General features: G+C 32.9%; 1 protein-coding gene across 1 annotated transcript; it reads right to left on the bottom strand.

The window, feature by feature from the left end:
• Positions 1–6,725: 6,725 nt before the first annotated feature.
• Positions 6,726–8,952, bottom strand: LOC147063335 (gamma-aminobutyric acid receptor-associated protein). The gene has a single exon (XM_085959391.1). The coding sequence runs from the start codon at positions 8,487–8,489 to the stop codon at positions 8,133–8,135; it is 357 nt and encodes a 118-aa protein (XP_085815517.1). The 5' UTR covers positions 8,490–8,952; the 3' UTR covers positions 6,726–8,132.
• Positions 8,953–13,594: the final 4,642 nt, after the last annotated feature.

Genomic DNA, 13,594 nt, shown 5'->3' with positions numbered 1-13,594 from the left:
CTGATTTATCTAGGCCCACAGAAATTTAGGAACAAACATGTGAAATTAATTCACCGGAAACTCACTAACCACGAATTCAGGGGATCTTTCAGTTTCTGTCCACCACTACACTGCACCCACGTTGGCTTAGCTCGTGGAGAGATGGCCGTCTTTGTATAAACATGAAGCAGTGTGTCACAGGTTTGAACCTGCGACTTGTGAAAAAATGCATATTGATTTTCAATATATAATAATATGGTAATTTACATCTACTTTACTCCACTGCAGACTCTATTTAGGCAATCATTTATTGATTACATTCAGAGTTTTGACATAGCTTTGACAACAAACAGCATATACTTGTTTGACTAAATTCATTTTGTATGTTGAGCATAATGGTCATCATATTGTGGCACCTCAAGAATCTAATTGTCTTTTTATTGCTAAGGCATGCCAGCATCCCATAGTTCTGCTGCATACTTTTAATGGATAGTATTTAGCTTAACAGGGACCCGCAGTTTGGCCGCTTTGAACTTGAGGCATTCATTGTGATGTATGTATAAAGGTCGAAAATGGAATATTTGGTTGAAAGATTAATATGCCTGACTATTTTGTAGACTTTGTATGAATGATGTAGATACTTATGTCACTATATACCCTGTGTTTTCTCAATATGCAAATTAACATTTTATTGAATGGAAAAGAGCGGATCTTGAGGTAATAATATGTTCTACCATCATAAAATAAATGTATTATGCACATGTTGACGAAGAATAATAATTTGAAAAATTTCATGACATCGTATATGCGGAGCTTGCCCAGAAATGATTGACAACGTTGTATGTAATAATATTATGACAATATTTATAATACGTAAATATTTTTAGACTATATCAATACTAACACGCCACATCACAAGACACCATACTACTTCATAAGCCACCCGCTAAAATTTAATTAGTTATAAACCCTAAGTAGAATTTAATATGTAGCAAATAGATGTTTCAACAGCATCCCTACAAGTAAAAGTGACCGTACGCTACTGATAATGACTGCAGTCTACAGATTGCTTAGGATTAATTCACAAAGATATCGCAAACTGTTCATTCCGATGTTTATACGGCACGAGGTCGCTTAATTAGTTTATAGTTTCCATGTTGACTGACAAGAGGATATATTTATGATTTTTTGAAGTGCTTGTATAACAATTCAGCTCAACGACAAAGAACTGTAACAAGCCATGTTATAGATATGAATTATTGTGATATACTTTTCTTCAAAATTTTATATAGTACTTCGTTTTTGTTATTTGAATTACGTATTGTGTTTGTCATATCAAATTTTTATTGTAGGTATCTCCTTTTATTGTTAAATGGTTAAATGTTATTTTATTTGGAATTATTGTAAAAGATTTATTTATTATGTTTAGTAGAAAGTTCCTTTCACGAGAGTTTGCTCAGTTGCAAATTGCAAAGAAAAGATAATGAATAAATTGTTTTTTATATGCTTAGATAGAAAAATGTCAAATAGGTATGTTTATATGCTTTGCCTATTCTCTGCACTTGTGATCTGACATTCCATGTTTTTGGTTTTTAATAAAATGATTTAAATAATTTCTTCTTTATTTTAATTTCTTTTACCTGACGATCGTCATCAACAATCCTTCCATTATCCTCACTCCTACTCGTGGCATGCATCAGTGGAGAAGAATTTATTTATGGAAATCATAGTGTATAGGTAGGTATTAATACCCTTTTTATGACACTATTAAATTAATTATTTTTTTATGACAAAAGTATCAATCACAGTGGAACTCCGATCTACCGTTCTCGCATAAATCGTTTTCCCGCACAGATTTGAAAGTCTCGCCAAACACCCATAAGAACAATGTTAAATAATTCCGCATTAACTGTTCCCCGATTTGTCGTTTTCCTCGATCTATCGTCTAAATATTATGGTCCCGTCACAAATATTATCCCGATTGACCGTTATTGTTGAATATACTTCATTTTGCTTTCGTAGACTTGTTTATGATACATACAGACCTTTCAGTCGCGTCGTTTTGTTTGCACAGGTCGGTCGGCGCTCAGGCATGCCTCGCACCTCGTAACACGAATTTTTATAAGTCGCAACCAAAATGCCTCCCATGAAGAAAACTAGAACTCTAGCTGAGAAACTAAAAATAATGTAAGACGTCGAAAAAAATCCAGGAGAAAAACGAGTTTTTTTTAAAAAAAGAAAACCGTAGAATCGGGGTTTCACTGTAGTCATAGATTTCAGTTATCGACTCCCAGATTCTATTAACCCAGTTGAACTGAATAGTTACGGCCTCGTTGTCGAAATACGAAGACACGTTCTTCAGCAAGTACACGCACACGCGATGTGTAATAGAACAATTTTTTGTACCTATTCATATCTGTAACTTCTATTGTCTCATTAAATTAAGCCACCCTCAACAGTGTTAGATAGTCCTGAAATGTGTCGCTGAGTTTCAAAACCCGCTATAACACTTTTTTGAAATAATTAAGATATATATATTGATGGATTCGTTACTACATGAAAATTTTATAGCCTCTTTCAAAATCCGCTACGATTAACTGTCATTTATAAAACAAAATCAATACGTCTATCAATTCTCGCTATAACACTACTGAAACAAAGTTTTTATTGATTTTCTCAACATAATGAAAAAGTGTTATAGCGGGTTTTGAAACTCAGCGACACAAATCAACACCCTCACTAAAAACATTCCATACTTCTCTCCTGCGAATCCCCCTTATTCGTCCAGATCCAAAGGACCGTTTGTTAGTACGTATTTGTCAGTTATACATAGGTAGCCGTTTATATTTCGGGAATTGGCAACACTGGTGTTGCAAGGTACAATTTGACTACTGCATTTTGAAGTTTGACATTTTTAACGGCAAAAGTACTCAGAAAGTTTTAACAAACGGACGCTTTTTGTTTTTTTAAATTCATTTGAAAAATTTATCTCGGCCAAAAAATGGAATTAACTCGTGAAAATTTTCGTGCAACTAATTTTCACAACTTTCAACGTGGATTATCGCGGGAAAAGTGCATCACTGAACTTAGTGCTTTATATTTCGATGAAGCACCATCAAAAACTACAGTATATCGCTGGTTTAATGAATTTTATCGTGGCCGTCGTTTGCTCAAAGACGAGCCGCGTGAAGGTCGTCCAAAATCGGTTTTTTTCTCCAGAAAACATCGATGCTGTGCGTGAACTGATAATGCAAGATCATCATGTGACATACCGTGAGATTGAGGCATCCCTGGGCTATAGTAACACTAGCGTGTATACGATCTTGCATGAACATTTAGACGTGAAGGAGCTATGTTCGCGTTGGATCCCGCATAATTTGACAATCGAAAAAAAAAATGCGCGTGTCAATTGGTGCAAGGAAATGCTCAAAAAATACGATCGAGGTGCTTCAAAAAACGTTTATAAGATTATTACAGGTGACGAATTTTGTATCTATACGTATGAGCCCGAAAGTAAACAGCAGTCGACCGTATGGGTCTTCCAAAATGACCTTAAACCAACAAAAGTTGCTCGAAGCAAATGGTCGCCTGTTTTTTCGGAAAAATGGACCATGTCGCAACTGTGCCTTTAGAGAATTGTAGAACAGTCAATTCTGAATGGTACACAACCATTTGTTTGCCAGAAGTTTTTGGTTAAAGTTAAAGTCAAAGACAAATTGCGTGGTCAACGATTTTCTACACCAGAAGAGGCAGTTGATGCATTCAAAAACCATGTTTTGGAGTTACCTTCTGCAAAGTGGCCAAAATGCTTTCCAGATTGGTTCAAACGCATGGAAAAGTATATAAATTATCATAAAGAATATTTTTAAAAACAATAAAACTGTTTTTATTTATAAAAAAATTGTTTTTGTTTGTTGTTCCCGAAATTTAAACGGCTACCCTCGTACCCACAGGACTTAAGAAGATAATAATAATATGACATTACTACTGATGCATTAATAGGTACAAACTAATGTCAACGTAGAATAATTAAGAAAATAAATGGTGTTGGTTTTTAACAGGGAACTCAGTAATAATGGGAACTGAAATACCTAACGTGTGTGGAGAAGTAAGCAACTGATCTCAAGTGTGGAAGAATACGGGATAAACTTAAACACGTGTCAAGAATACGTCATATGTCGAATACTGACAACTGCTTTCAGTTTATGTATTGAAGGTTGCAACACACTATTGCAAGTCTATAATGCGTAGTTCATTTTCGTAGGACACTCACACATTCAGAACCCTGCGTCAAAATGTATTGTATTGGAATATAACCTATCAGAATTCTATTTATTAATCTGTTCTGTGGTTTTGAAGATTTAATTAAACCCTGAACAAAAAACCATAATGCGATGACCGCAGTGGTTTTTCATTTAAGTGATAATCGCACTGTATTTAAATGTTCTAGAAATAGAAATGACAATTTCTATTATCCTAAAATCTTGGCAAATTAACGAAAATGATAATTTCTTTCTTATAGGTTTATCTTTTAAACAGAGTATTATAAAATTGACAGTTAAGAAATGATACTTCGTAGGTGACATTTTCTTCAAAATAAGATTTTTGCATTATTGAATATATGGATAGTATCGGCTGGGCATCTACCGACGAAAAAAGCTGAAAATTCTTAAAAAAATATTTAGCTCCTTAAAATGTTTGAAACGATATTGAACTAATATAGCTAGTAAATGCATCATTTTGTTTGCTGCCAGCAACCTGTCAGATGCATGTAAGTAATCCTCATACTACATAGGTACATAAATTCACTATAGATGACAAAAATATTGATTTGTAATATCAAATATCAATCACATAGTGTGCGTCTGAGCAGTGGCGTAACTACCCGGTGCGGTAAATTTACCCCCCCCCCCCCCCACAAACACACACATAGGTACAAGTTTTCATTAAAACTTCTATTTTTAAGGTATTTATCACTTAACTCAGAAATAATGGGAACTGAAATACCTAACGGGTATGGAGTAGCAGGTAACCGATCTCGAGTAAGGAAGAATTCGGGATAAATTTAAACATGTGTCAAGAATACTGACAGCTGCTCTCGGTTTATGCATTGACGCTCTTTTAATATTGGTGTATTACACAGACTATTGCACGTGCATAATGCGTGTTTCATTTTTGTAGGACACTCACACATTCAAAACCCTGTATCACAAACGTTGCCTATTGAATATAGCCTATCGGTATTCTATTTATTATCATTCTGTTCTGTGGTATTTATTAATTTCCGTGATTTAATATACCTAATAATAACACTAACTGCGATAATTTTTTAACAAAAAAATATTTTTTACAAAATCAATACGATTCAATGAGCAGTTACAAATGTATATACCTGCTATGTGATCATTGCATGTGTAAAATCGCAGCAATGAATGAACACATTCAACTCTGTTGTTACATAAGTAAGATCAACTATTATCAACCCCGATCTTGCCATCCTAGCACTGAGACAGAGGACAGTGACAGAATGATACTACCGCTCTCGGAGCGTTAATGTCACCTTTTGGACCGTGACACATCCGATCGAGCGTCACACTATATCTCTATGCAATAATCTTACCTGCCGCTTTCATCTGTTTCATCTGTCGCGGCGCTCAAACAGCTAGCTTTACAGTTTAAATGTGTAGCATTGTTATTAGATACAACCATTAACAACAGCCAACTGTGGTTACCATAAGCTGCGGACTGTATTTCTGATACTGTTAGGCGTTTAGCCAGCTATCGTGGTGCCGCTGAATATGTGGGTTAAAGATCAAAGTTCCCTCTAAGATGTGCATGCGCATACTCATATAAATTTGTTCATACAAATATTTCCAACATCCAAACACAGATTTGGTAGAATATAGTATTCGACACCAGATTTTTGGTTTACCTTAATATACTAAACAATTACCAATGACCGAAATCATATTTCACCTCAGAGTAATGGTATATAGAGAGCTCCTATTTTTCGGCAAAATGAAGCTGTGTTTCTTGCGTATAACGCACAGTACAACCTCGATTTTATAATTATCATCCTAACTATGAAACGTTATACCATCGTGTTGCTTCTCAGTACGGCTACCAAATTTAAACACAACATAGTTAACCATATTATGTTCTACTAAAATAACCAAAAATAATTACCATTAACTTTATATTTAAAACAAAAACAATAAAATTCAGCAACAAATGATCGCAGTTTTTAAATGAATGTAATCAGTCAAATCCATATTTACTGGCTACGTTTACAAAAAATATTTAATTCAGTCGTAAAAATTCTATCTTACTCTAATGCATAGTGCGGAGATATAAGCGTGCGAATGCTTACTCACTCGCACTTATGATTCGTTTTGTTCAGGCCTTGTATTTCACCCAATAAATTATGCGATGATGATATTAATAGGAGTGGTTGTGAGACAATGATCGATATAATTATATTATTTTTTGACCCATACTTGTTTTGACATGTGCCACGTATCATCATGAGTGTATGATCAGATATGAAAGGTTATCGACAAATTTGAAATAGGTAATAAGTGCAGAACAGTCCAAGCAGGCTATGTAGATTTTTTTTGCAATGCAAGTTTTTTTTGTAAGTTAATTACAAAGTTTTGTTTAATTTATTAATAAATTTTTAAATTGTTTTGTTTTCAAATCCCCCAGTGACCAATAATTGGAAATTAAATTTTAATAAAACGACATTGTACATTTTATATAATTTTATTTAATTCTAGGTCCTTAAACAAACTAAAAATACATAATATAATTTTACAAACACCGAATAGTTATTTTATCACTCAATAGACTGAGATTTATTTAATGCTCTATATAATATGTATTTTTTTATGTGAAAACTAGCCCTCAGAAAATATAAATTAATTCGATCTGAAGAAATGCAAAAAACACCTAAACATAAAAAAAATGTTACTATGAGACAATATTATAAAGAAGTGACTGCCAGTTGTTTTTTTTTTGGTTTTCAAGCAGGGCCTTTTAAATCTTTGATAGATTATGTATATCTTTTTATTTATAATATAATAATATTAAAATAGCCTAAAACGATTCCTTTAACTAGCTGGGATCATACACACGATGAGTGAATATAAAATAAACAGAATTTTTGTTTTAAATTTAAATCACTCTGGTACTGCAATTATATTAAATTTATAGCAATTAAAGGCAAATTGTCAGAAAGATAAAGAATTCAATCAAACGTAAATATAGTTTGGAATATTAAAATAATGAGGGTGCGCATTGCAGGTTTTTTAATGCATCAATATAAAATAAGAATGATATAAATTAAAGCTTAATTTCTGGTTACAGCAAAATTTTGGCAAACGAGGCTTACATTCATATTATGACAAAATAATTTTATTATTACATATTGCCGTTGCAATTTTCTAATCGTTATAAATTCATTAATTTAATAATTATAAATACAATACGGATGCATCGTCCCGACAAACATTTATTTATAAGATGGTACAATTGGGTCACGTTTCTAAATAGCGAAATTCGTAGGTTATAAATGCCATTCTAACAGTCTGACAATGTTTTAGTTTAGAATTTTGCTAAGAATATCGTTCCTAAATGTTGTACTGCTGACAGAAAAATTTATCCATTGTCATTATGCAGAATGTCATGATTTCTTTGATTTGGCATACATTCTAGCCTCACATATTCAATTGAACTGGTTTTAAGAGATGTTATAATATACAATCAGTACTTAGAAAATCCATAATATGAAATATCAATCATTTAAATCACTTATATTATCATATTTTATTGATGCGACCTATAAATATAGTCATAAAACTAATAACCAGCAAAATTTAATTTGCACCATGATTTGAGATATCTGTATCTAATCAATGTGTCAAAATATATACATAAACAAACGTTTATACATATTAAGTTAAAATAATAAAAACAACGGCTTGTAGGTATGTATTGTATTTGCGTGTATTCTAAGTACCTACCTACATATTAAAACAATGTTATGTTTAATAGAAAAAAATGGCAGCCTTATTTGTCAAAATCGAGCCAAGGTCAACAGTGAGTTAATGCTTCAAATCATAACATATGGAAACATTTGCTAGATGCGGTAAGTCTTAGAAGTGTCCGTAGACATTTTCGTCCGAGAAGGCGATGTACAGGAAGAAGTCCTCGTCGTGGTGCTCCTGGTAAAGGGATCCCATCGTCGCCGATGTTGGGGGAATGACATTGTTAACAAAGAAAAATAGCGCATCTTCGGGTCTCAAGTGGATTCTCTTGCGGATGAGGAAGTAGAACTGGCCCACTGTCAAATCGGACGGCACCAAATATTTCTTTTTGTCCAGGTTACCCAATCTCGCCTTGGGTGCCTTTTCTACAATAACTGGGACACGGTCAGGATATTTGCGACGGATTTTTTCACCTTCCGCCTTCCTCTTCTCGAAAGAATGCTCTTCCTTATATAGAAACTTCATCTTTACTCCTTATTGCACAATAATTTCACTACAAAACACACAAGCTGTTATTGCGACTTCGTTTATATTGTTTTCATACACAATGGTGACAGCCCGTGACGCAATCAGCTGATTTCTAATAAGATCTTCGTCGGGTGTTTATTGTTTCTACAGATTCGGTGATCTTATTAGGAAATAAATACCAATTCTTAATTTGTTAGTAATGACTCACAAGTATACGTAATTCAGTCCACACTATAATTTTATTGCTCACTGGACAATGGCTATTTCACAATGATACAAATCGTCAATATTATGTTTGGTTCGCTTCACCGTAACTGCGTAGGTACGTAGAGATACGTATGGAATGTCATATCCGGAAAATATTAGCTTGTCTATGATTTTGTTTTGGATTCGTGCAGTTAACATTCATCAAATTAAAATGATTATTGTTATTCAATATTTGTAGAGATTAGACGGTGCCTATCTCTTTGGATATTCGTTGGTATAATAAATTTATATGCACCTACATATCGCACCCGGGGAATAATAGTGGCACAACTCGGAAGACTTGTTTTTTCAGGAGAGCAGTTTGAATATTTTATATTATTAAAAATTCCAAAATAATTTTTCAACAAAATTTAGGAACCAGGTACCTATAAGATTTGGATACGAATCTGAATTCTGAATTTTTTTCATATTTTAAGGGTATTTAAGACAAATTTTCGATTTGTGCCATTATTATCGCCAACATATTTTCAAAATTTTAGCTTGTGCCTCTGACCAATACAATTATGAAACATAATCTTGTTTAAATAAAAGTCAATTTTTAAACATTTTTTTTATTAAAACCAAATAGCTATAAACAAAATATAAATAACATGTTTCAATTCTTACAAAGTTGCTTACAATGCAGTTATAAATTAAAATTACCAATGAAAATTATTATTGTACCACGTAAGTCGTCGGCATTATTATAAAATAGCTGGAGAAGCATTTTAATTATAAGAAACAATAATTTATACTAGTATACCTACCTCAACATTTAAAAAAATATAGAATAAAGTAAATAATAAATAATATAAGAATATCATCACCCGTATCAGTATCGTTAATAGTGGAAGCCCTCAATTTTTTAATAATTTTTATTCGATGTCTGCTTATTCTCGCCGTCTGCTGTTTCGTATGATGCACAGTAGAACACTGGTCTTTTTTAGGAGGAAGAAACCAATATATTATTCATAATCAAAAGATTTTTAGTGTTGATAGGTCGTCGCTATAGGATTTGTTTCCCGAATATCCATTTTTGTCGAAATCGACATTTTAATGCAGTTCAATTTCTTTTATCGAACTCTACCGAAATCATTTATAAAAACAATATATTTTTATCTAGGAACAGAGATATTTTTTTAAAAAACCCGAATACGCCATGTTAAGTTACAATTACTCCGTGGTGTTCTCCCGAATGTCCAACTATTCGTACCTGAATATCCAAGTAAATTTCGGTCGAAATATATCTCTGGCTGAGTGTTTATTTCCCGAATATGACTTTAGCCAATCAAACCGCGCTCACGCCGTGCATCTCGCTCCCACATTCACGCTGTCTAGCTCTAAAACAATCACGCCCACTTTCATATTTTTCGGCCGTCTGGAGACTTCTTTCAAATTTCGTCTTATTGATATTGTTTTTAACGTTACTATTGTTTTAATAGTGAATTCATCAAATTTGAAGAGATCAATCATAGCTGATACATCACCAGTTCGCCCTGAACTTACAGTAGAGTTGTGGAAGTGAGTATTTTAACCTAAATAACTGCATTTTGTTTTGATAAATGACACAAAATCCCAACGGTTATATGAATTCTACAGTATGACCCGGCAAATACTATGACGTAAAAAATAATTATTATTTCAAATTATTATTAATCAAACATTGTTTGTCTTTATTTTACTTTTAATCTAGGTATTTCTATGAAAATAAAGGCGATGCTATTATTTATTTTTGAATGCGCTGATAGTTAATTTAATATGTATGTTAGTAACTATTTATTTGGTGGATATTATATACTTAGGATATTGGTACCTACCTAATATTTGCAGCTAATGGTAATTAATTTATACATTCTATTATTTTGTGTTGTTATTCCTTACAATAGTAAATATATAATATTTATTTGGTGGTTTGTAATAAGTTTAATTGTCAATTACAGAAATATATAGATATAATAATATACAGATATATATAAATAGATTTTTTTTTTGAAAAAAGTATTAATATAAAATTGTTAGCAAGTACGAGTAAGTACCTACCATCATAAAATATTGGAGAAATGACCATGACGGCGGTTAGTAATTGAAGTAGTATGAAGATATATAAAAATAGATTTTTTTTTTTTGGAAAAAGTATTAATATACAATTGTTAGCAAGTACGAGTAAGTACCTACCATCATAAAATATTGGAGAAATGACCGTGACGGCGGTTAGTAATTGAAGTAGTACCGTATAATATATTTTCTCAGAAGTGATTTAAAAAAATTATGTAAGTATGTTCAATTATTAGAATGGTACATTCTTAAATCTTGTGAATTATTCGTTCAATAAAAAAATAGTTAATTACTTAAAAACTATTTTATTACTTAATCCGAAAAAAACCGAAAAAGCGATTGCCGCATGTTATTATTACATACGAACTTGGGTAATTACGATCATTAAGTATTTAAATAGTAGAGGTAATTATTAACAATTATCATGTAAATAAATATAACATTTGAGGCGCGTACTTTTTGACCACTCAGTAATTTGTGGGCCGTGCAGCAATACGCTACGGTCTTAAATCCCGAACGTCCATGTTTTGTCCCGAATATCCATTATTCTGAGATAGCGCTAAAAAATTCCCGAATATCCACAGTGAGTACTTGTAAATAAAACGTATTTTCTGTGCATTTAATGATTTATACCAGTATATTATTCTTGGAATCTATTCTTAGATAATGTTGCAATCTTACAGTATAGATAGAATGATTGATACATCTACTGATATTAAAATATACGACAATGAAATTTGTTTTTCGTCTCCTGTAAAATTGACATTTGGTCTATTCGGGAAACAAATCCTATAGCGACGAGGTGTCAACTTAAGTATCGTGTAATTTATTTTGAGTGTAATTCTTCTTCTTCGGCCATATTTGGAGCCTTAGTTGGAGCATATGGACACCATGCAGCGCCTCCAAGCATCCCTATCACTAGCCAGTCTTCTTACATCGTTCAAGGTCATACCAGCATCCCATAGCTCCGCCGCTATCTAATATAGACTTTATAATTTATAGATAATAATATTTAATATTCACTCTCAACGTGCTCAGGCTGCTTGATGCGTTCTATTAGCTCCTTGTTACTTCTAAAGTCATACCATCGCACATCCAGTATCTTTCGCATACATCTGTTCACGAAGCTCAGTATACAGTTTCTCTGAGCCTTCGTAAGATTCCACGATTCACTACCATAAAGCAGCACCATCAGAATGCAGGCGCCTAATAGGCGGCAATCGTGAGTCTCAGACACTCCTCATCGAGTTCAATATTGCTCCAGCCATTTCCATTCGGATAGCGAGCTCTCTCTGCAAAATACCATATCCTGTGATGTGTATCTCCAGGTATTTGAAGCTATCAATACTCTCGACTTTTACCCATCACTATTCAGAGGGAAATCTGGATCAAGACAGGTGCCATTACACAAAACGTTGGTTTTCTTCACGTTGATTTTCAAACCAACGCGAGACGAGTTTCATTTACAATACAATTATTAGGAATCCAATATTAATCTGCAAATGAGCCATCACTATCAGTCATAATTTATTATATCGTCTGATAAATGAGATACAACTACTGAGTTCAGAGTTTTAATACAATCAATATTTTACTAGCATTATCCGGTGTGGTTTTATTATGTGAATGAAGAACTTCATGTGACAAAACTATATCTGAAACCATTTATTGAACGTGGAAGATTGTCCTGTGTAGCTCTAACTGTGTAGTTTATAATAACCGAGGAGTCAGTGGAGTCAGTAATATTATTCTGTCCCAAATCGGTTGTAATGACCGAAGGTTTTTCACTCGTAATACCCTCAATAATATGATTGTCATCATCTCTGTCCTCTAACAAAATATTATACAACACAGATGTAATCTTGTTTGATGATTTATTACCAATAAAATATTAATATGGATGAATAATTATAAGGTAAACGTTAAAATGCAGAATGAATAAAACAATATCATAACCTTTTTAATGATTATTGACACAATACATACATAAATACCTTGTTATCCATTGGCATTTGTTTATTTTGCACCATTTTCATAATCCTTGCAACTCGGCTGGACGTTATTATGTATTACTTAATGTCAATTAAGAACACCGAAAATATAGCTTTTAGACCTTGTAAAGTAAACAACAGCCCTGTCAGATTTTGAATTAAGACCATAGATTTCACAAAACATTCGCAAGAATAGTAGCACAACTTAATATTAGTGTGAAGTTGGCACACTTGTGTCATCTCATTTTGAATGTTATCCACAATGGCTGGTTATGACAATGGCACAACGATCATTGTGCCACTATTTCTGCTTGAATTCAAGTAAAATTTTACAATATGATAATGACAAAAATGCTTTTAAGGCCACCATTATTTTTTAAGAATTATGCCGCTATTTGTGCGGATAGAAATGATATCTAGGAACATCTTTGCATACTTAACTAAAAATGACAATTTGGACTTGTGCCACTATTATTCCCTGGGTGCGATATTATAATATAAATATATCCATAGGTAATTTGTTTCTAATTATTCGTGCATAGTAGAATTAATAAATCGCGATCTGTGCAATTTCAAAGTTAAATTGTTTCACTATAGCTGTAATATACGTGAAACAGGTAAGATTTCAATTTGATACAATAAAGAAAAAACTGTGCGAAAGTATAATATTTATAAAGAGGAGTTATCGTAATGCCGCTGCTCCATTGCCACACAGGTCGAATTGACAAATAGGTTGCGTAGTAGGTAACGTAAAACTATGTGTAGTGGGCCATCCGGGTGAAGTGGTACTTGACATCAGCCGACCATACA

The sequence above is a fragment of the Rhyacophila brunnea genome, unplaced genomic scaffold, assembly GCF_057557595.1.
Source record: "Rhyacophila brunnea isolate RB1 unplaced genomic scaffold, BYU_Rbru_1.0 scaffold_9, whole genome shotgun sequence".
Classification (NCBI taxonomy): domain Eukaryota; kingdom Metazoa; phylum Arthropoda; class Insecta; order Trichoptera; family Rhyacophilidae; genus Rhyacophila; species Rhyacophila brunnea.
This window is presented reverse-complemented; position numbering and strand designations above follow the sequence as displayed.